Source organism: Barbus barbus, assembly GCF_936440315.1.
Source record: "Barbus barbus genome assembly, chromosome: 45".
Classification (NCBI taxonomy): domain Eukaryota; kingdom Metazoa; phylum Chordata; class Actinopteri; order Cypriniformes; family Cyprinidae; genus Barbus; species Barbus barbus.
Genome location: NC_136723.1, coordinates 18,709,824 through 18,730,153, shown reverse-complemented (window position 1 = coordinate 18,730,153; position 20,330 = coordinate 18,709,824). Strand labels below are relative to the sequence as shown.

The 20,330-nt window shown below is 38.5% G+C and overlaps 2 protein-coding genes across 2 annotated transcripts in view; one reads left to right on the top strand and one right to left on the bottom strand.

Moving 5' to 3' along the window:
- Window positions 1-232: 232 nt before the first annotated feature.
- LOC306864347 (neurofibromin) overlaps window positions 233-20,330 on the bottom strand; it is a 42,062-nt gene continuing 21,964 nt past the window's right edge. The window contains exons 20-41 of the mRNA XM_079408331.1: window positions 11,387-11,819; window positions 10,966-11,306; window positions 10,675-10,877; window positions 10,121-10,314; window positions 9,760-9,900; window positions 8,575-8,854; window positions 8,280-8,494; window positions 7,482-7,543; window positions 7,224-7,365; window positions 6,895-6,996; window positions 6,666-6,806; window positions 5,987-6,113; window positions 5,771-5,902; window positions 5,518-5,653; window positions 5,274-5,431; window positions 5,045-5,167; window positions 4,853-4,971; window positions 4,515-4,615; window positions 4,284-4,426; window positions 4,089-4,135; window positions 3,719-3,935; window positions 233-2,129 (exon numbers count right to left, since the gene is read on the bottom strand). Coding sequence (XP_079264457.1) covers window positions 1,987-2,129; window positions 3,719-3,935; window positions 4,089-4,135; window positions 4,284-4,426; window positions 4,515-4,615; window positions 4,853-4,971; window positions 5,045-5,167; window positions 5,274-5,431; window positions 5,518-5,653; window positions 5,771-5,902; window positions 5,987-6,113; window positions 6,666-6,806; window positions 6,895-6,996; window positions 7,224-7,365; window positions 7,482-7,543; window positions 8,280-8,494; window positions 8,575-8,854; window positions 9,760-9,900; window positions 10,121-10,314; window positions 10,675-10,877; window positions 10,966-11,306; window positions 11,387-11,819 — 3,700 coding nt within the window. The 3' untranslated portion in view covers window positions 233-1,986. The remainder of the gene's footprint in view (window positions 2,130-3,718; window positions 3,936-4,088; window positions 4,136-4,283; window positions 4,427-4,514; window positions 4,616-4,852; window positions 4,972-5,044; window positions 5,168-5,273; window positions 5,432-5,517; window positions 5,654-5,770; window positions 5,903-5,986; window positions 6,114-6,665; window positions 6,807-6,894; window positions 6,997-7,223; window positions 7,366-7,481; window positions 7,544-8,279; window positions 8,495-8,574; window positions 8,855-9,759; window positions 9,901-10,120; window positions 10,315-10,674; window positions 10,878-10,965; window positions 11,307-11,386; window positions 11,820-20,330) is intronic.
- LOC306864240 (uncharacterized protein) lies at window positions 12,134-14,784 on the top strand. Its single transcript, XM_079408092.1, has 2 exons — window positions 12,134-12,311; window positions 13,047-14,784. The coding sequence occupies exon 2, from the start codon at window positions 13,051-13,053 to the stop codon at window positions 13,732-13,734; it is 684 nt and encodes a 227-aa protein (XP_079264218.1). The 5' UTR covers window positions 12,134-12,311; window positions 13,047-13,050; the 3' UTR covers window positions 13,735-14,784.

The following is a 20,330-nucleotide window of genomic DNA, read 5'->3' as shown; positions in this document are numbered from 1 at the left end:
AAAGTAAGATAATTTGCCCATCTGACAGTAAAATTAAAGTATGAATTTTAACAAAACTAACTGTTTTGTACAGCCACAGCTAAAGAAGCCAGACACATTTACAAATGGTAGCTCTTCCAGGAAAAATAAGGTGCTCCATTTACTGATTTAACAGGAATCTTCATTCAAGTCTTCAGATGTTATTCATTCTATATAAGCTTTTACCAGCAAATATTACACAATGATAAACAAACTGGGCAGAAATGGACTTTATTAGTGCTACATATGTAAATATGAAATCAGATGATAATGTTTTATAAAGAGGGTCCAGAGGACACAAAGATTTCAATCTTCAGTGCAACCCTCAATATTTCCTCCATGTTAATTGACAATGCAGTGAACATGATTGATTGACAATAATTCATATTTTATGTTGTACATATTCAGTAATTAACTGCTTTACAAAAAGCAAAATAATACGAGTATTTACAGTGTAGTAAATATACTTTTCTATTTTTACACAAAAAAATATTTACAGAGGTGAAGCTATCAGCATAAAAAAAAGAAACAAAAGAGAACAATTATGTAAAAGTTTGCATAACCTCAAGTGCCAAAAGAGAGAATTCCCTCTAGTGTCTGAAACATCCAACAATCTCTGCCATTAATAAACCCATGTTCAACCCTTGACCTTTCTCACTCGGACTTAATACAAAAGCAACAATTAGTAACAGAAAAAAAATAATAACCCCCCCATACACAGATTTCAACATGTCTAAGAATCAAAATGGCACCATTGTATATGGGGTAACGGTATAAGATATCAAGCTTGGATTTAATTTCTGAGAAAAATAAAACAAAAATACAAACATCAGCACACAGGGCATAACATTTACTGTACATGACCAGTAAAGAAAACCCGTTGCAGTCCACAAACTCAAAACTGGATGGTATTGTCTTGTGGAACCAAGAATGTTAAAGTTCAGAAACCAAAATAAACAAAACATCGAGAAAAAAGGCTTAAGTAAACTTTGAAAAAAGCATGAGTTGTCCCTAAAAAGCAAGTTTTTCAATCTCTTTTTGTTCAAGGGGCCATATCATAGTATAACTCAATGAGATCTGTCTCCCTCAGTTTTTCTTTTTTTATATACATCAGAATGCTTTTTCAGTTGACAGCTGATTATTTTTCCTGCAAAACTGCTTTATACGCTAAATTACATTCATTCTTCAATCACTCGCCTCTAATCCAAAACTGACATATCATAACCACCACAAGACCTATAATAGATTGAGAAATAACAGCAAATACATTTTAGATAAAACAGGCCAATCTGAATTCAGAAATTCACAAAGCATTTTGGTAAAGTATGTTGGGTTTGGGATAGGATCATAGTTTGGGTGGATCAGCAACTTATAAATGTGTTTTTTTACTATATTAATACTTTATTTACTATAAAGGCTATTAAAGGTTCATTTCTGCAGTACTGCACGAGCGATTGTACATTTTTGTTTTAGGGGACTAAATTATTCCTTCCATACAAAGAAACAACCACAAAAGATGCAAACAAAAACTAAACGTAAACATAGTTAAGTAAATAAAATCAAATACAACTGAACAAAAGAATGGCACTTTGTTAATACTTTCATCTTTTAAATTTAAGACAGAAATTAGTGCTTTTAAACAAAATACTCAGGACACCACCTTAAGGCAATGTCTGTGATTCCATCAAATGTATAAAAAAAAACAAGTTAAAGTTCTGTTATGCACAAACAAACAACAACAACAAAAAAATATTGGACTTTCTCCCATCCTGTGTCAAACAGTGACTGGTTTAAAAACAGAGGCGTTCAGTTTATTTTGATTCTGGCAGACACGGCTAAACAGTTCCAAGAGAACCTACAGATTACCGTAAACGGCAGGTTTAGCAGGAGTGAAGAGAAACCGCATAAAATGCAGCACAATGTATGTCAGAGGTCCAGCAGGGGCTAAACCCTGCTGTGCTGTAGGTCTCATACAATCTTTTTGATACTAGGTCTTTTAAAGCTGCCGGTGCTGCGTTGTTTCTGGACCTGGCTGGCTGAACCGTGGCGTGTGCGTCCGCTGGCTGCCAGACCCGTGGTGGGGGACAGATCCACCTTCTCTTTATCGATTCCTGCTCAAGGCAAAAACATACATACATAGACAATTAAACAAAATTTTCTGAAGTGTCAAGATACATAGCCTGTAATTTAACAGCCATTTAAAGCTTCTGTTCCTACACTTAAATTATGGAAATTCTGTCATTAATTTTTTCAAACCCGTAAGACCTTTATTCATCTTCAGAACACAATTTAAGATATTTTTGATGAAATTCGAGAGCTTTCTGACCCTGCATAGACAGCAACGGAACTACCACATTCAAGGCCCTGAAAGGTAGTAGGGATATTGCTAAAATAGTCCATGTGACATCAGTGGTTGAACCGTAATTTAATGAAGCTACGAGAATACTTTTTGTATGCAAAGAAAACAAAAATAACTATTCAAAAATTATGGTTCAACCACTAATGTCACATGGACTATTTTATTGATGTCCTTACTACCTTTCTGTGACTTAAATGTGGTAGTTCCGTAGCTGTCTATGGAGGGTCAGAAAGCTCTTGGATTTCATCAAAAATATCTTAATTTGTGTTCCGAAGATGAACGAAGGTCTTACAGGTTTGGATCGACATGAGGGTGAGTAATTAATGACAGAATTTTCATTTTTGGGTGAACTATCCCTTTAAGTGTAAAAATTTCATTGAATAGGGTGGAGGACCTTTCAGTCATACAGACCAACAAGATATAGCATGCTCAGATGATACAAATGCTATATAAAGCACACACAAAAGGTGTGAAAGCTGTTGCTACAAACAGAGACAGTGTGTACTGTATACTACGAGGCAGACAATAGATTTAGAGCATGTACCATATGCGCTTCACATAAAGAAAAAAGTGTAACCATAACTATAAAAAAAAAAAAAAGTATCTTAAGATAAATGAATGAGATTCATAATTACAAACATAATTTTTTAAATGTTTAACATTGTCCACATGCATGTGAAGTAAACTAAAAACAAACAGACACTTTACATGAGGCGGCAAAATGTCAAATAATACATTAAAAAACAAACATTGTTACTACAAAGACATCTGCCATCTACAGAAAGCTCTTTAGGTTTATTCATGGTGTCATGGACAAAGTAACACTGTCTATCTAACACAAGTCACCTTTGGTAAGTCCTATCGCCTCTAATCAAACCACAAGTTTCACTGGGTAGACTGGCCCACATCAAAATCTCACTGATCCACAACCTGCTCCCCAAACCTGTACTGTATATTAAACCTTAAATATGTTCTGATTGATGATTTTGTTATTATTTGTTATATTATGTTTGATTTTGCTTAAAAATGTGGACACAAACTGTGACTTGAAACTTCTGCATTGCACTTGGTTTCGTCACTGTGGAAGGGTTCATCTGCTGCAAAGTAAGAGTTTAAATATAAACTACCGAGCACTGAGCAGGGTGCAGAGAAATTGAAAAATGGAGGTTAAAACGAAGCAGGAAGTCTGAGGCAGAGAACTTCACACTACGTGATCAGCTCTTTTCCTCTAGACAGCTTGTGAAAATTTACATAATCATACTTGATCTGTGAAAAACAGTTGTTGAAAAACTCACACAGTTGTGAAGAGTGAGAGACACCTTAATAGTCTTATATACTGACCTGGTGAATGCTGGGAGGTGGCCAGTGAGGTCATTGAATTGGAGAGGTTGAGGTTGGCAGTGATGCTGAGCTGGCTCTGGACAGGTGGGGGGTATGGAGAGGTGGGTGTGCGCAGACCCTCCTCGCTCGTTTCCTCATCGATGCCGGGCAGATAGGTGTCAATCAGTGCATCCAGAAACTTGACAATCAGCTCCGCATAGTCTGGGAACTGAGTTTGCTGTGGAACAGACAGACGCTCATGTTTCTGGAGATGATATAGAATCATATCTTTATCCATTAAATTTTCTAATTCTAAAACTCCAGTAAAGTAACTGATTATGGTCAATGTTTTCCTCAGTTGCATTTTGAGAGCAAATTCAGCGTCACATACCTTAGAGAAAGGACCAGCAAACCTCCAGAGTCCATTAAACCCAAAAGCTGTGGAGGTAAGTAAAGATGTTATCCTCCAGTTACACACACTGACCACTCTTTCAGCCACATTCAGATTAAACCCAAAACAAGGTTTAGACTGTGATAGCAGTTCTAAAGTAGTGTGCATGTGTAGTAGAGATGTGTGGTGCTTTACTTTGCAGGTAGGATGTTTGGTACTGAGGTGGCGACTCTTCATGATAAACTACACTCTGCACAATTCCATGGACTGGGTTCAAAAGATTTGGGTCCTGACACAGTGACAGCAAAGTATTAATCTTTGAGTCCAGGAGGTTGTGACTGAAACAAAAGAGACAGCATACAACAATGAGAGCCTTATTTCATCATTCTGTGTCAAATGTATGGAATGTATTCAACTTGGACTTACACAACAGGGAAGACCTTTGGGAAGACAACACTGGCCTCAGCTAGAAACTCATACAGGATCCTCTGCTCAAATTCATCTGATGTGTTTTTCACCTGAGTGGCCTGAAAAATCATTGAATCATCAATACATCATTCACAAATTCAAAGGATGGAGGTTCGGATTGGTGTTTAAAGGAAATGGCAGATGAGTGGGCAGGAAGTGACACGTAAGATATCAGAGGAACAGAAAATGATAAAAAAAAAAAAGTATCAAATATTTAAATTCTATATGCAAACTCCTCTGTGAATGAGGAAGTGGAACTAATGTTCCTTATTCATTCTGAGAAAGAAAGACATTACCAGCACTGTAAGAAGCAGCGCCTGGATTTTGGGATCTGTGAGAACTTCCTCATTTAGCAGGATGTTGGACTCAGACACCGAGACCTTCCGCAGGTGGTGATGCGAGATTCTTGGGGTTTCTTTCAAGAGAAAACAAAAAGATATAAATGGATGCAAATATTGAAAATCATTTCACTTGTTAGTGACCCTCACCAATTTCATATTCGTTTTCAGCCACTCTTCTCATCTTGGGCGGTGTTGTGATACCAGATTCCATTTCAGGCCTCTTCGGTGCTTTGCTGTCTGATATCAGGTGGTCAAAACTTTTTCTGGTACCTAAGAGGAAAAATGTAAGATCATAACCACTAATACAAACTAATCTAATAATAAAAAGTATTAAGTTTACACAAAGTCTATATGACATAATGCAACATGGAGTTACCTAGAAGCTTCTTGGTGTTGACCTGGGAAGGTTGCCCCATGTCCAGGCTCATGGATTTGCGTGTTCTTGGGCTGATCTGCCCCACTATGGGGTACTGAGCCACCAAGTACCGCTCTGAGGCCTTTGGGGATGCCCACAGCTGGCTTTCCCGCAGTGTTCTGGATTACAAAGATCATGCTTTTTGAACTTGGAAGCAAAAAGTAAGCATTTTAGGTCATAGTGTGATCTGCTGTCTAGGTGGTACCTGCAGCTAGGATCCTCATGATGTATGAAGTATGTATCCATTGGAACATTCTCCATATTTACATCGGAGAGGAGCAACAGCTTCCTGTGTTTCAGGCAGCAGCGGCTACGCACTTCCTCTGACACTGGGAGGAGAGCTATTCAAATGCACATACACAAACATTACACACTCCACTGAACCCTAAATAACTCATGTAAAGACATAAATGAGAGAAGACAGAGAAAGAAAGGGGAGATAGCAGTGGTTTCCTTACCTGCCAGATATGCAACGCTCTGTGTGTTCACCTCAAACTTATCACAGTTCAGGTGTTTTCCAACCAAGGCCAACAGCATGTGCAGGATACGGATAGTGCGTGCCACTGTGGTGGGAGATGGGTGTCTGAACCCTGCCAAAACCAAACAGAAATGTAATAGTTTGCCAACAAACACACACAACATTTAAATATTTTTGCATACAACTCACTCAATACCTTTCAACAGGTGCCCGACCAAAGCGAAATTAAAGTTGGATTTGAAGTTGAGACCAACAAAATGGTCCATCTGTTTACAGTGCCATTCCAGAGGCTGACGAATCTCCATAAAAACCTCCTCAGGACTCTGAGAGACAGACAACACAAATCTTTTTGCCTTTACTAGTTCACTTTACATTTTAAGTTTCAAATATTCTGTATAGTTGTGCCTTTAATGTGAGAAGTCGTGGAAGTCGTGGCCTAATGGTTAGAGAGTCACCGAAAGGCAACAAACCCCCAACTGCTCCCGGGCGCCGCAGCATAAATGGCTGCCCACTGCTCCGGGTGTGTGTTCACGGTGTGTGTGTGTTCACTGCTGTGTGTGTGCGCAAGTTGGATGGGTTAAATGCAGAGCATGAATTCCGAGTATGGGTTATGTCAATTCACTTCACTTCAGAATAGCATACTACAATGTAAACCACAAAATATCAGCTTCACAAAAATCTTTAATTTTATGTACTCAAAAACAATGTTTTTGGTTACCAATATCACTATAGAACTACCCTATTTCCAAGTGTATGTGTCACCCATGATTCATTTATTCTGTAACTGAAGGTGGCCAGTAACGGGTGGTTTCCATGGGGCTACGTATGTTTGCAAATGTGCAACAATTCAACATGTGAGAGTGTTATATTAGAACCTTGTCATTGAAGACTCGCAGACTATCGAGTGTGTGTAGGTTCTGTTCCAGCAGAGCAGTTCCAGCCGAGTACAGATTCACCTCATCCAATTGCAGCACAGCCACAGCGACCCAGAAAAGTGCTTTGTGCATTGGTGAGTCCTGAGCGACACCACATAGTGAAATAAGTCACACATTCTCTCTCACACACATACACAGTCATATCTAGAAGAACACTGTAATTTGATACCTTGTTGAGCAGAGGCTGTAGTTTAGTGAGGGCAATGACGGTAGCTTCGATCAGCACCTGGCTGTTACAGTTATCAGGACTCTTCAGGCAGCTCTCCAAACCCTGAGGAAAAAAAAACACAGTTCTTCTTAAATGATAGAAAACATTACTGCAAAGCTAGACGGCAACATTATCACCCAAGATGATCAGCACACATCAAAATGTACTACTTTCCAGAGCAGAGCAATAACAGTACACAATACAATACAGTTTATGGATTGGAACTTATTTTTATGGCAAGCCCATGTTCATGTTTGAAAGTAAGACTGACAGTGTAGACAGGTTCTGACCCGGTCGATGCTGAGGAGAGGGCTGGCCTTGCTCAGGATCCGTATGATTTGTTTAATTTGAGTGTGTGTGACCCGTTTACTGATGCAACCAAACACCACAAGAGCCCGCGGCTGCAGGGACGGATTGTATTGAAATGCAAACCTGCACATTAAACGCACACATTGTGAATCTAACTTGAACACATAACAGTGAACTTAAACTTTAGTTTATTAGTAAATTATTTCAAAATTCATCTATATAGAGAAGAGTTTACATACTTCTGCGCCAGATCGGTCCACTGGTCCAGCCATTTACAGCCTGGAATGTCCCTCATACATGCCTAAAACACAAAGGGAAAAACCCAGTCAAACCCCTTAACACACTTTTAACTAGTACATAATGCTTTACAGCAAGCAGAGAAATAAACAGAGAAATGAAACAAACAGATGCATAACATTTGATCTTCATTTTATGGTCTGAGTATTAAAAAAACTATGCGTTTCAAGTAACTAAACAACCATTTCCTGTGAACACAGAGCAGTTACTGCTAACAGAACAGCTAGTAATTTCTTGAAAGAACACTGCAAAACCAACTTAAAGGGATAGTTCACCCTAAAAAGAACATGCTTCATGGTACTATTGTGAACGTACGACACAGAAGAGAAGTTGAATAAAGTAGTTCTTTTTCTTTTCTTTGCACACAAAAAAAATATTCTCGTAGCTTCATAAAATTACAGTTGAACCACTGATGTCACATGGACTATTTTAATTATGTCCTTACTGCCTTTCTGGGCCTTAAACGTGGTAGTTGCAATGCTGTCTATGGAGGGTCAGAAAGCTCTCGGATTTCATCAAAATATCTTAATTTGTGTTCTTAAGATAAACAAAGGTCTAACGGGTTTGGAACAAGATGAAGGGGAGTTATTAAAGACAGAATTATCATTTTTGGATAAACTAACCCTTTAACAAAGAATCAAGTGCCCACACTAAATAAAAAAAGTCTTTCCCTCATCACTAATCTACTTAAGATGGAAGAAATGTGATTGTTCCCTTGCTGCTTATGAAGTATAACATACCTCCATGATCTCCAGCAATGCCTCGGTGACCATCTCCAGGGATGACAGAGCAAAGGTCTCTCTCTCATAGGAGCCCGGAGAAAACGAACGATCCCTGTAGCTGGAACGAAAGGCGATAACCGCAGCCGATTTGACCTTGCTGATGCCGAACAGCAGGTAGAACTTTGGCAGGGAGAACTCTGTCAGACTTAAACGCAACACCTGCTTGGTCTCCTCTGCAGAGCAGAAGAACAAGACACTTCAGTAATCAATAAGTCACTGATCCATGAAAACATCTCTCTAGGGCAAAAATTACCGCTGAAACTCAGCTGGGAGCATGTGCAGAGGGAGTGGATGATGTTGATAACTAGGCCATGTGTGGATGCCCGCAACGAAAGAGGCCCCGTGGCCACCAGCAGGGTCACGACATGGAAGAGGTAGGGCAGGTGGGCAGCAACATCCAGAGAGTTGTTGAAGGACAGCATGAGCATGTACCTGGCCAGGATAGCGATATCATCCCACATCAGGTGCTGCTCCAACGTTGGTGTGGGTGACAGACACGTCTTATCGATGATTTTACACATCCGAATGATCACCTGTGGATCAGCACAAAGACACAATTTAATTCCCATAACACCCACAGTAAATTTAGATGAGAGAATTCCAGTGTTGTTATGGTAAACTAAAATGAAAAATAATAAAACTATTAAAAATTGGCTTTAGTAAATTAAATAAAGCTCGAATAAAACAAAATAGTGTTGAATGTAACATACTCAACATTATATAAATACATTAAAATAGTTGAAAAACTTAAACTTTGAAACTGGCAACAAACCGAAAATAAGCTGAGGTACTAAAATTACTGAAACTAAAACTGAAATAAGTGTACATATAAATAAATAAAAAACTGATAAGAAAATTACAAAAGCACAAAACAAACTAAATTAAAAAAAAAACTCAATTTTAAATGTATAATAAATTTATAGTATAATAAAGAATACTAAAATATATAAAAATAACACTTGAGACCAAAGCACTAAAAAAATTAAAAAACATATTTCCTTTTCCCATTAACAAAAAAAACAACAACAGATTTTAAGATTGTTCTGTTAGGAAATTAAGAATTTGTTTAATTGAATTATTGAGATGTTTAGTTTGTATGGCTCACAGAACCCTGCTGAGCACAATGAACTGACAAAAAGCCCATGACCACTAGCTCTCATGACAAAGAGAGAGAAATAGAAACAGATAAGGTGGTTAAAGAGAGACAACAGCGAGAGAGAAAGAAACCAACCAAACCACATCTGATTCTCACACAGTACTTCTATAATTAGAATTGTGGTTACAGCATCACATCATGTAACATCTTTTGCGTTGCTTTTTACATGTTCAGAAACATTTGGATCTCAGCCTGTTCAAGTTTCTTCTGGTCTAAATGTAGGAAAAACAGTCTTCTAAAAGCTGAACTTACAAAGTGTGTCTGTGTGTTTATGTACGTCACCTTGCTAGACACCAGTTTGACGTTACCAGAGGCCAAAGCCACTGCTGTGTCTGCCATCACTTCAGCTTTGATGGATCCGAGACCTCCCGTTGCACTCGTTTTAATAAAACTGTCCAGAACTACATCAAGTAGATCTGTTATCTGCAGACACAGGAAGTTGCCGTTAGCTGAACATAGACATGCTCTCTAAAGAATAAATCTTTAAGGAAGTGAGTGCTACATAAATACGACTGAGAATAGCAATGCATCATTTAAATGCTTTCATTATGCAGCTCTTCATAAGCCTAAACCCCCTTCTGCAAAACCCAAAACAAGATGCCTTCAATGCATGTGCCACATAAATACATCTCAGTTCTGTTACCTGTCCCAGGCTTCCCCAGATCTTGGCCTGAATGGATGGATACATCTGCTTTTCGTTGATTGTCATGGTAATGAGTTTGTCCAGAATGGCAGTGACTCGTTGGCGCCTGGCATCGTCGCTGTGCTTGCAGAAGCGCACCAGGTTCAGCAGCCAGGGAGTCATGTACTCCAAACACAGGTGCTTTAGTTCTATGCCTGAATATACAGAGGAAAGTTACTGGTTACCAGAACACTTCTAAACTCCACACTCTTAAAAATAACAGTGTTCTTTACACTACGAATAAAATGGTTAAGAACTATTGACTGAAAGGTTCTTTGAGGAACCAGAAATGGTTCTTCTATGGCAAAAACACCATTTTGGAACCTTTATTTTTAGCAAATTCACAATCAATATGAACATTTGTGGACTAATGATGCCTTCTAATAGCAGTTTTAAGTAGGCACTTCCTAGGAGGGCTTCAAGGCAAAACAGAGAATGCGAGTAATGATCTGAAACGGCTGGAGGACCTCAAGAGTCTTTTGAGAGTTTAATTGAGGGCTTAATGGGGCACTAACTGGACTTGCTGAAGCCAGAAATACACTCCTCCAGGAACTCTAGGGTCAGGTGAGGCTCATTAGCTGCTAGAGTCTTGCTAATGGACACGATGAAGAGGGTGTTATTGGCAGGGATGCACAGGCCGGAGGTCTCCAACAGCTGGCCTTCAATCTTTAGGTTAAAGGTGCAAGTTAAGGCACACAGGAGGTTGTAAGCTGCAGACCTTTAAACAAAACAGAGACAAAAATATTCAGAAATGAATACACTAGTGTTGATATAAATACGTTTGATGGATTTAGATGACTGATCACCTTAAACTGGGGTCAGAGCTTCCCAGGTTGAGGAGGGCGATGTTGAGAAGGGTCCCCGGAACGTCTTTGGGCCTGATCTTGGTGTGCTGGGGGATGGAGTCGGGCTGAGAGAGCTCCCAACGCGTACGGATGTGGATAATCGAGTGAACTATGCTCTCACACTCCTGGTGCATGAAGGTCAACGGCGTGCCCTGGTTAGCAATGGTCAACGTGAACTGATTTTCATCAACTAGGCAGATCTCCTCAATCTCTGAAGCATAGTAGATGTCGTTGAGGAAGACGGACTGACCCAAGACTCGTGTTCGTTCGGCTGAGGTCACCTGCACTGCCGTACTGCCCACCTGGAGCAAAGACAGAATCAAACATATTGCGACAAAACAAAAAAAGCTGTAAGAAGAGGTGTTCATCTTTTTTCACACACCTTAATGGACACTTTGGTGTCTTTGTGGGCCAGTTTTAGGGCATTGTGAAAGACCTTCAGGTCTTCTTCCAGTGCAAGAGTAGCTGCCGGAAGCTTCTGTTGCTCTGGTTCCACATACTCAGCCAGCCGTGCGGGTGAGTCAATGAACAGTAACTTTTTGCTGCCTTTGAGGCCCGTCAGCAGTCTCTCATGGTACTTGGTGTATTCTCGTACCCATGTGTTACAGTTGTAGATGTAGATGGCGGCCACATTCTCGTAAGCAAATCCTGGAAAAACAACAAACCATTTGGAGAGGAAGTCCGTCTTGAAGCGGTTGCTCGGACCAGCATGCGTCAAGTCCACTACTAGCTCGTATGGTTTGGCATAGTATGGTTTGAGGGTGAGAAGGACGTGGTATATGAGTAAGTCCCCATTAATCTGTCCTGTCTTGAACCTGTGATGGAGAGGAAAACAGACGAAATGGAAACAAAGGCCTGCAAACCCATCGAATGCTGTTATTTTTATATTGACCAAGCCATCCTTGAGAATTTTCAATTGTCATAAAAGCTTAAAGGTTATAAAAACAGACTAAATGTCAAAATCATGACGTGCACTGTTTTATGATATGATATCTTAGATGACATCTAATGAGTTCTTTGCGCATATAACTAGCCTTAAATAAATGTGAAAAAAGCCACGCGATGACTTTAGCTACACAGCGGTTCATGTGCTTGTCTAATATAAGCACACAAACAGAAGTGAAACAACAGACAGGAAACTCATCACTGGTTAATGAGCGTGTGCACCTGCTGCTTCAGTTTTAAAATTACCACTTCTCAAAAAAGGCTCTATTGCTGAAATTTACAGTGTGCATACGGTCACGCAGAGTCATTCGAGCCTCTTCAGATAACAGAACCCCAGAACAAACCAGTAACAGACCGAAAAGGTAAGAAACCATTTACTTTATATTTTATTTATGAGGATCAAGCGCCTCAATTTCATTTCAGTAATTTAATAAAATAATGACCCAAAGTCTCATAAAAATTTATGAAAATTTATAGATTTAAGTGATAAATGGTATATAAATTAATGTATATAAAAGTATATATAATTCCTAACATACTAAATTTCATTATGCACACTCTGGATATCTCAAAAAAAGAATGAAAATGTCTACATTTAAGTAATACATTCTACATGAAGAACTAAGCAAGAAAAATTATCAAACAATCAACATTAAAAAACAAATTATATATATATATATATATATATATATATATATATATATATATATATATATATATATATATATATATATAAATATATATTATATTATAAATTATATGTATATTATATATATATATATATATATATATATATGTGTATACACATGTATGTGTGTGTATATGTATATATAATTTAATCATTTGAATATAATTTAATTTTATACATATATTCATGAGCATCTGCATATTAAGATTTATACACTTGCTTTTGACACATGTTCCACTACTGTTGCCAATAATGTTTGAATTAGGCCTAGTAGATTATAATATTATTGAAAACATTCATTTGATTTTGAAGATGAATTTCTAGAAAAATGACAAGTATATATAAATAGTGCGAAACAAAAAAATTTAAGTAAAAAAACAAAACCTTTCCTTTCTCTTGTGTCTTGCAGAACCATGATAAGTCCCAGAACAGTTTGTTTTGTGTATTTTGCATTGCTCTTCGCACCGTCACATGCTACGTCTGAAGAAAGCAACAGCACACAGACAATAGACCCATCAGGCACTGCAACAGAAGATACCACGCCTACAAGACCTTACACAGTTGGCACCAATCCAATATCCAACAATAACGGAGAGACAGCAAAACAAAATACTCCAGTGGAAACATCTACAACATCATTCTGCCCTCAGCCCACTCCTAAACCTAAGGAAGGGCACTGTATTTTCTTTCTACCAACTGGTAAAGATGACCTGCAACTGATTGTGGCTGCTCTCACAGTGGGCTGCTTGGCTTTTTTGGTGACCACACTGATATGCGCCTGTCAGGTTTGTCACCTGAGAGGAATTATCTCTAGTCTCCAGCCTCGTTACGACAACATCGACCGACATGCCAGAAGAGAGAAGAGTGAATCGCCATGCCGGGATGGAGGACAACTGGACGGGCACCCAACTGAGACCTGCTTCATGCTATCAGAGGTCACCACAGCACATTATGAGAGTAGAGAGGATGAGGAGAAGAATGACATAGAGCAGCCCAGCACTGAGTTGCCTGTAAAGGACTCAAATGGAGACATTGCCCAAGAGAACAGTCCTGAGCCTGATGCAAAAGCACTAGAGAGCACCGACACAGGGGTGTGATCACGATCAGACACTTAAACTGGTCTCACACAACTCCCCCTGGTGGCATTTCAAGTCTGCACCTGCTTAAGCTTTAACTGTTATCTGATGCATAAGACTCAAGAAGAAGGTCTGAAATATGAAAGTATAAAACTATATTAAAAAAAGCACTGAAAATACTGCAAATAACCCTTTGTCACTCACAACATTGTCTCTCCTTATTTTATGCTATAACAATATTGTATGACTATGTTTCAAATGTGTGCATTTATGTTGTCTGTATTTTAAATAATATATGTCTGTATTTTGTTCAAACTGAATCTTTAAACATCCTTAAATGAGATATATGTAATTGACAAACAAAAATATGTATAAGACGACTAGTTTTTTGGGGAATTTATCTATTTATTGATTTTTTTTTATGCTTAAAAAGAAACAAAAAAAAAATAGCTAAGAAAATCTAACAAAAAATATTTTATCTGAAATCAATCGGATTAATCCAAATTTACAATTAAACTTATCTTAAGGATGTTCAAATATTTTCAGTAAAAAACATGATAATGAGTTGAAAATGACTGCAGTTTTGTGTTTTTGAAGAATAAAGCAATTTTGTGTCTTTATTTTAAACCTTGAAACTACACAAGACTTGGTATTTCTTTTCTAAATTAAAACTTGGGTAAAATTAAGATAAATTAAATCCATACAATTTCATTTTGCAGCATCACTCCACCATAAGAAAATACATCATTTTACAGCCACACCCACATTTCTGCTTTTCATTCACACTTAACACATGCTCACGTGATCTAGCACAATATATTCTCAGCATGTTATAAATAGAAAAGCAAACCATTCAGGACAGTTGATAAATGGATCGCCTCCTCCGACTTTCTGATTCTGATCTTTGTGAAGAAGAGAGACAGAGGAACAGCCTACAAATGGTAAGATCCATTTTGTAAGAAACTTTATTGTTTGAGTGTAATTTAGTTAAAAGATTTCAGTTAGAAAAATTTGTATATAGCACTGAAATCAAACATCATTGGGAAGAATAAAAAAAACGAATAACCTTTTAAAGAGAAGAAAAAAATTAATCATTATGCTCCAAAATTAAAATGCTGAGATATTTACAGTTCTTCCAGTATTTTCAACACTGATATTGGTTAAAATAAATAATAATAAAGTATGAAACATAAAATTCACATTCATAATAATACTAAAGAACAGTTCAACTGTAGATAGTTAAACTTTTATGTGAATGGAAAAAGTTATTGTATACATAACTATATTACAGGGATAATCTCTTGAAGAAACAATGTTTTATAAGAAATATAAACCCTGTCAAATATCTAAAATACAAGGTTAAATTTTATGTCTGTTTTGTTCTCTCTCTATAGACATAACATATCAAATATTACACATGGAGCTACTTAGACCTTGTTTGTTCTTTTATCTGTTGGCCAATTTACTGTCACTGAGCATCTCTTCGACCACAAACTCTGACTCCACCAAAGCAGAAACACTTCAGTGGAAGGGTGGAGAAGGTGCGAAAAGGTCACGAGTGAGAAGGCAGAACTTAAAACTACAACATGCATTACGTTTACCAGAAAAGGCTTATGCTTTTTATATGTTATGGAAACTTTTGAATGAAATGTACAACGATACAAGCACCATCAAACCATTAACGATGAGACCAGAAAAACTGGAATTTACGACATCAGAAGGGCCAAAGAACATGGAGATCAAGGTCAAACCATCTTCAGCTCCCATACAGAAACAAAGCACTCATTCCGTCGGTATGACTGGTACAAATGACTCTACAGATATAGCGTCTTTCTCCACTGAACCATCATTGCTAGACTCGCAGAAAACAACTCAATTAGAAGATTTACAAGTAGTGCAACAATCAACTCAACGACTCCAGACCACAACAGAGAAAATTACAGAACCCAATCAAGCTATAGAGCAACACATCCCTGATTCCACAACATCTAAAATTCCCTCCACTGCAGCAGAAGAACCTTCTACAATTGCCATACATGAACAAATCGACCACTTCACTGGTAATAATGGCACAAATAATTTTACAACTATGGCATCCTTCCCCACTCACTCATCATTACCAAACTCAAAGGAAACAACTTCATCAGGAGATTCACAACTTGTTGAACAATCAGCTCAACGCATCCAGACCACAAAACAGAAAATGACAGAACCCAGTGAAGTTACAGAGCAACACATCCCTGATTCCACAATATTCTCTACCAAAACATCCTCCACAGCCGCTGAAGAACCTTCTTCAATTACCATACATGAGCAAATCGACCACTTCAATGGTATTAATAGAACTAATAACTCTACTGCTATGGCGTCCTTCCCTACTCACTCATCACCAGACTCACTGGAAACAACTCAATCAGGAGATTCACAACTGGCTGACAAATCAACTCAACAACTGCAGACCACAACAGAGAAAATTACAGAACCCAATCAAGCTATAGAGCAACACATCCCTGATTCCACAATATTCTCTACCAAAACATCCTCCACAGCAGCTGAAGAACCTTCTTCAATTACCATACATGAGCAAATCGACCACTTCACTGGTATTAATGGTACAAATAACTCTACAACTATGGTTTCTTTCCCCACTCAATCATCATTACCAGACTTACAGCAAGCAAGTCAATCAGGAGATTCACAACTGGCTGAAAAATCAACTCAACGACTCCAGACCACAAAACAGAAAATGACAGAACCAAGTGAGGTTACAGAGCAACACATCCCTGATTCCACAATATTCTCTACCAAGATCTATTCCAAAGCAGCAGAACCTTCAATTGCCCTTCATGAACAAATAAACCTCGTAACTGGTCTTAATGGTACAAATAACTCTACAACTATGGCGTCCTTCCCCACTGACTCATTACCAGATTCACAGGAAACAACTCAATCTGGAGATTTACAAATTGCTGAACAATCAGCTCAACATTTCCAGACCACAAAACATAAAATTATAGAACCAGTTGAAGTTACAGAGCAAAATATCATTGATTCCACAACATTCACTATCAAAACATCCTCCACAGCAGCTGAAGAACCTTCTTCAATTACCATACATGAGCAAATCGACCACTTCAATGGTATTAATAGAACTAATAACTCTACTGCTATGGTTTCTTTCCCCACTCAATCATCATTACCAGACTTACAGCAAGCAAGTCAATCAGGAGATTCACAACTGGCTGAAAAATCAACTCAACGACTGCAGACCACAACAGAGAAAATTACAGAACCCAATCAAGCTATAGAGCAACACATCCCTGATTCCACAACATCTAAAATTCCCTCCACTGCAGCAGAAGTACCTTCTACAATTGCCATACATGAACAAATCGACCACTTCACTGGTAATAATGGCACAAATAATTTTACAACTATGGCATCCTTCCCCACTCACTCATTATTACCAAACTCAAAGGAAACAACTTCATCAGGAGATTCACAGCTTGTTGAACAATCAGTTCAACGCGTCCAGACCACAAAACAGAAAATGACAGAACCCAGTGAGGTTACAGAGCAACACATCCCTGATTCCACAATATTCTCTACCAAGATCTACTCCAAAGCAGCAGAACCTTCAATTGCCCTTCATGAACAAATCAACCACGTAACTGGTCTTAATGGTACAAATAACTCTACAACTATGGTTTCTTTCCCCACTCAATCATCATTACCAGACTTACAGCAAACAAGTCAATCAGGAGATTCACAACTGGCTGAAAAATCAACTCAGCGACTCCAGACCACAAAACAGAAAATGACAGAACCAAGTGAGGTTACAGAGCAACACATCCCTGATTCCACAATATTCTCTACCAAGATCTACTCCAAAGCAGCAGAACCTTCAATTGCCCTTCATGAACAAATCAACGTAACTGGTCTTAATGGTACAAATAACTCTACAACTATGGTTTCTTTCCCCACTCAATCATCATTACCAGACTTACAGCAAGCAAGTCAATCAGGAGATTCACAACTGGCTGAAAAATCAACTCAACGACTCCAGACCACAAAACAGAAAATGACAGAACCAAGTGAGGTTACAGAGCAACACATCCCTGATTCCACAATATTCTCTACCAAGATCTACTCCAAAGCAGCAGAACCTTCAATTGCCCTTCATGAACAAATCAACCTCGTAACTGGTCTTAATGGTACAAATAACTCTACAACTATGGCGTCCTTCCCCACTGACTCATTACCAGATTCACAGGAAACAACTCAATCTGGAGATTTACAAATTGCTGAACAATCAGCTCAACATTTCCAGACCACAAAACATAAAATTATAGAACCAGTTGAAGTTACAGAGCAAAATATCATTGATTCCACAACATTCACTATCAAAACATCCTCCACAGCAGCTGAAGAACCTTCTTCAATTACCATACATGAGCAAATCAACCACTTCAATGGTATTAATAGAACTAATAACTCTACTGCTATGGCGTCCTTCCCTACTCACTCATCACCAGACTCACTGGAAACAACTCAATCAGGAGATTCACAACTGGCTGACAAATCAACTCAACGACTCCAGACCACAACAGAGAAAATTACAGAACCCAATCAAGCTATAGAGCAACACATCCCTGATTCCACAACATCTAAAATTCCCTCCACTGCAGCAGAAGTACCTTCTACAATTGCCATACATGAACAAATCGACCACTTCACTGGTAATAATGGCACAAATAATTTTACAACTATGGCATCCTTCCCCACTCACTCATCATTACCAAACTCAAAGGAAACAACTTCATCAGGAGATTCACAACTTGTTGAACAATCAGTTCAACGCGTCCAGACCACAAAACAGAAAATGACAGAACCCAGTGAAGTTACAGAGCAACACATCCCTGATTCCACAATATTCTCTACCAAAACATCCTCCACAGCAGCTGAAGAACCTTCTTCAATTACCATACATGAGCAAATCGACCACTTCAATGGTATTAATAGAACTAATAACTCTACAACTATGGGTTCTTTCCCCACTCAATCATCATTACCAGACTTACAGCAAGCAAGTCAATCAGGAGATTCACAACTGGCTGAAAAATCAACTCAACGACTCCAGACCACAACAGAGAAAATTACAGAACCCAATCAAGCTATAGAGCAACACATCCCTGATTCCACAACATCTAAAATTCCCTCCACTGCAGCAGAAGAACCTTCTACAATTGCCATACATGAACAAATCGACCACTTCACTGGTAATAATGGTACTACTAACTCTACAGCTGTGCCATCTTTCCCCATTCAATCATCATTACTAGACTCACAGAAAACAACTCAAACAGGAGATTCAGAAATAGTTGAAGAATCACCTCAACACGGAAATCAAGAATCCATCATTCGTTCCACTGGAAATAATGGTACAAATGATTCTACACCTATAATGTCTTTTCCCACTGATATACCACCACAAGAGTCACAAAAAAACACCCAGTCGGGAGCCCCACAACTACTCGAACATTCAACGCAACATTTCCAGATCCTCAAGCAGAAAATGACAGCACCTAGTCAGAATATTGTACAACCCACTGCACTCATGTCCACCTCAGATCAGGCCACAACATACAGAATTCAACAGACAACTCCACTACAGTCTGCCATAGACCCACACATTCCATATAATGACATAATTGCATCAACAATGGAAAATGAAAACCTGCAACCAACCTCACTTCCACAAATGACAAAGAATGAACAATCAAAAATTACACCGGTTATCAATGGAATGGTCCAAAGCATTTCAAAACCCACTCAACCTGCCAGAACAAAAAGAACTTTATCAACAGTCAAGTCTGAAATAAAAAATTCTCCACACACTCTTTCTGTAACTTGGCAAAATGGGAAACCCAACTGGCTTGTGACATCCACAGATTGGAGAGTTTCAAAACCTACGCCAACTACATTCACCCTGAAGCAGCAAATCCAAGACTCCACTTCACTTCTGCTGACAGAAGACAGCCCCAATTCCAATCTCAGTGAGTCCACGTCAGATCCAGAACACCATAAACCCAAACCGACAGAAGAACCTATAAATCAACACACTGAAAAAAACATAACTAATACAGCAAAATCTTCTAGAGACAGTTTAATGCAAGAATTTATGACCACAAATACTCTCAGACAAACAAATGATACATTAAACAGCAAAATGGCTTCCACTTCACCTCTTCCCATCCTGACAGAGAAACATTTAGTTAACTCAAAAGGACTAGAGGACACTTCTCTACCGACAGACATTATTCTACAGGATACCACATCATTCAGAATCTATCAGAGTAATGCACAAACACAATCACAGCACACAACAAACAAATATACAATCCTTGGCAAAATGACGTCCCATACAAGTTTCCCGTTGGTAAAGGACACATCAACTCAAGCTCCCACAGATGGAGTGCGATCATCTGAAACTATTCCAGTCTCCACAGAAAAGCTCATTAGGATGTTCACTCCAAATCCAGAACCTTCAGAAAAACATATTCATACCACATCAGTCGTGAGACATGGATTTCTGACATCAAGAACACAGGAAAATC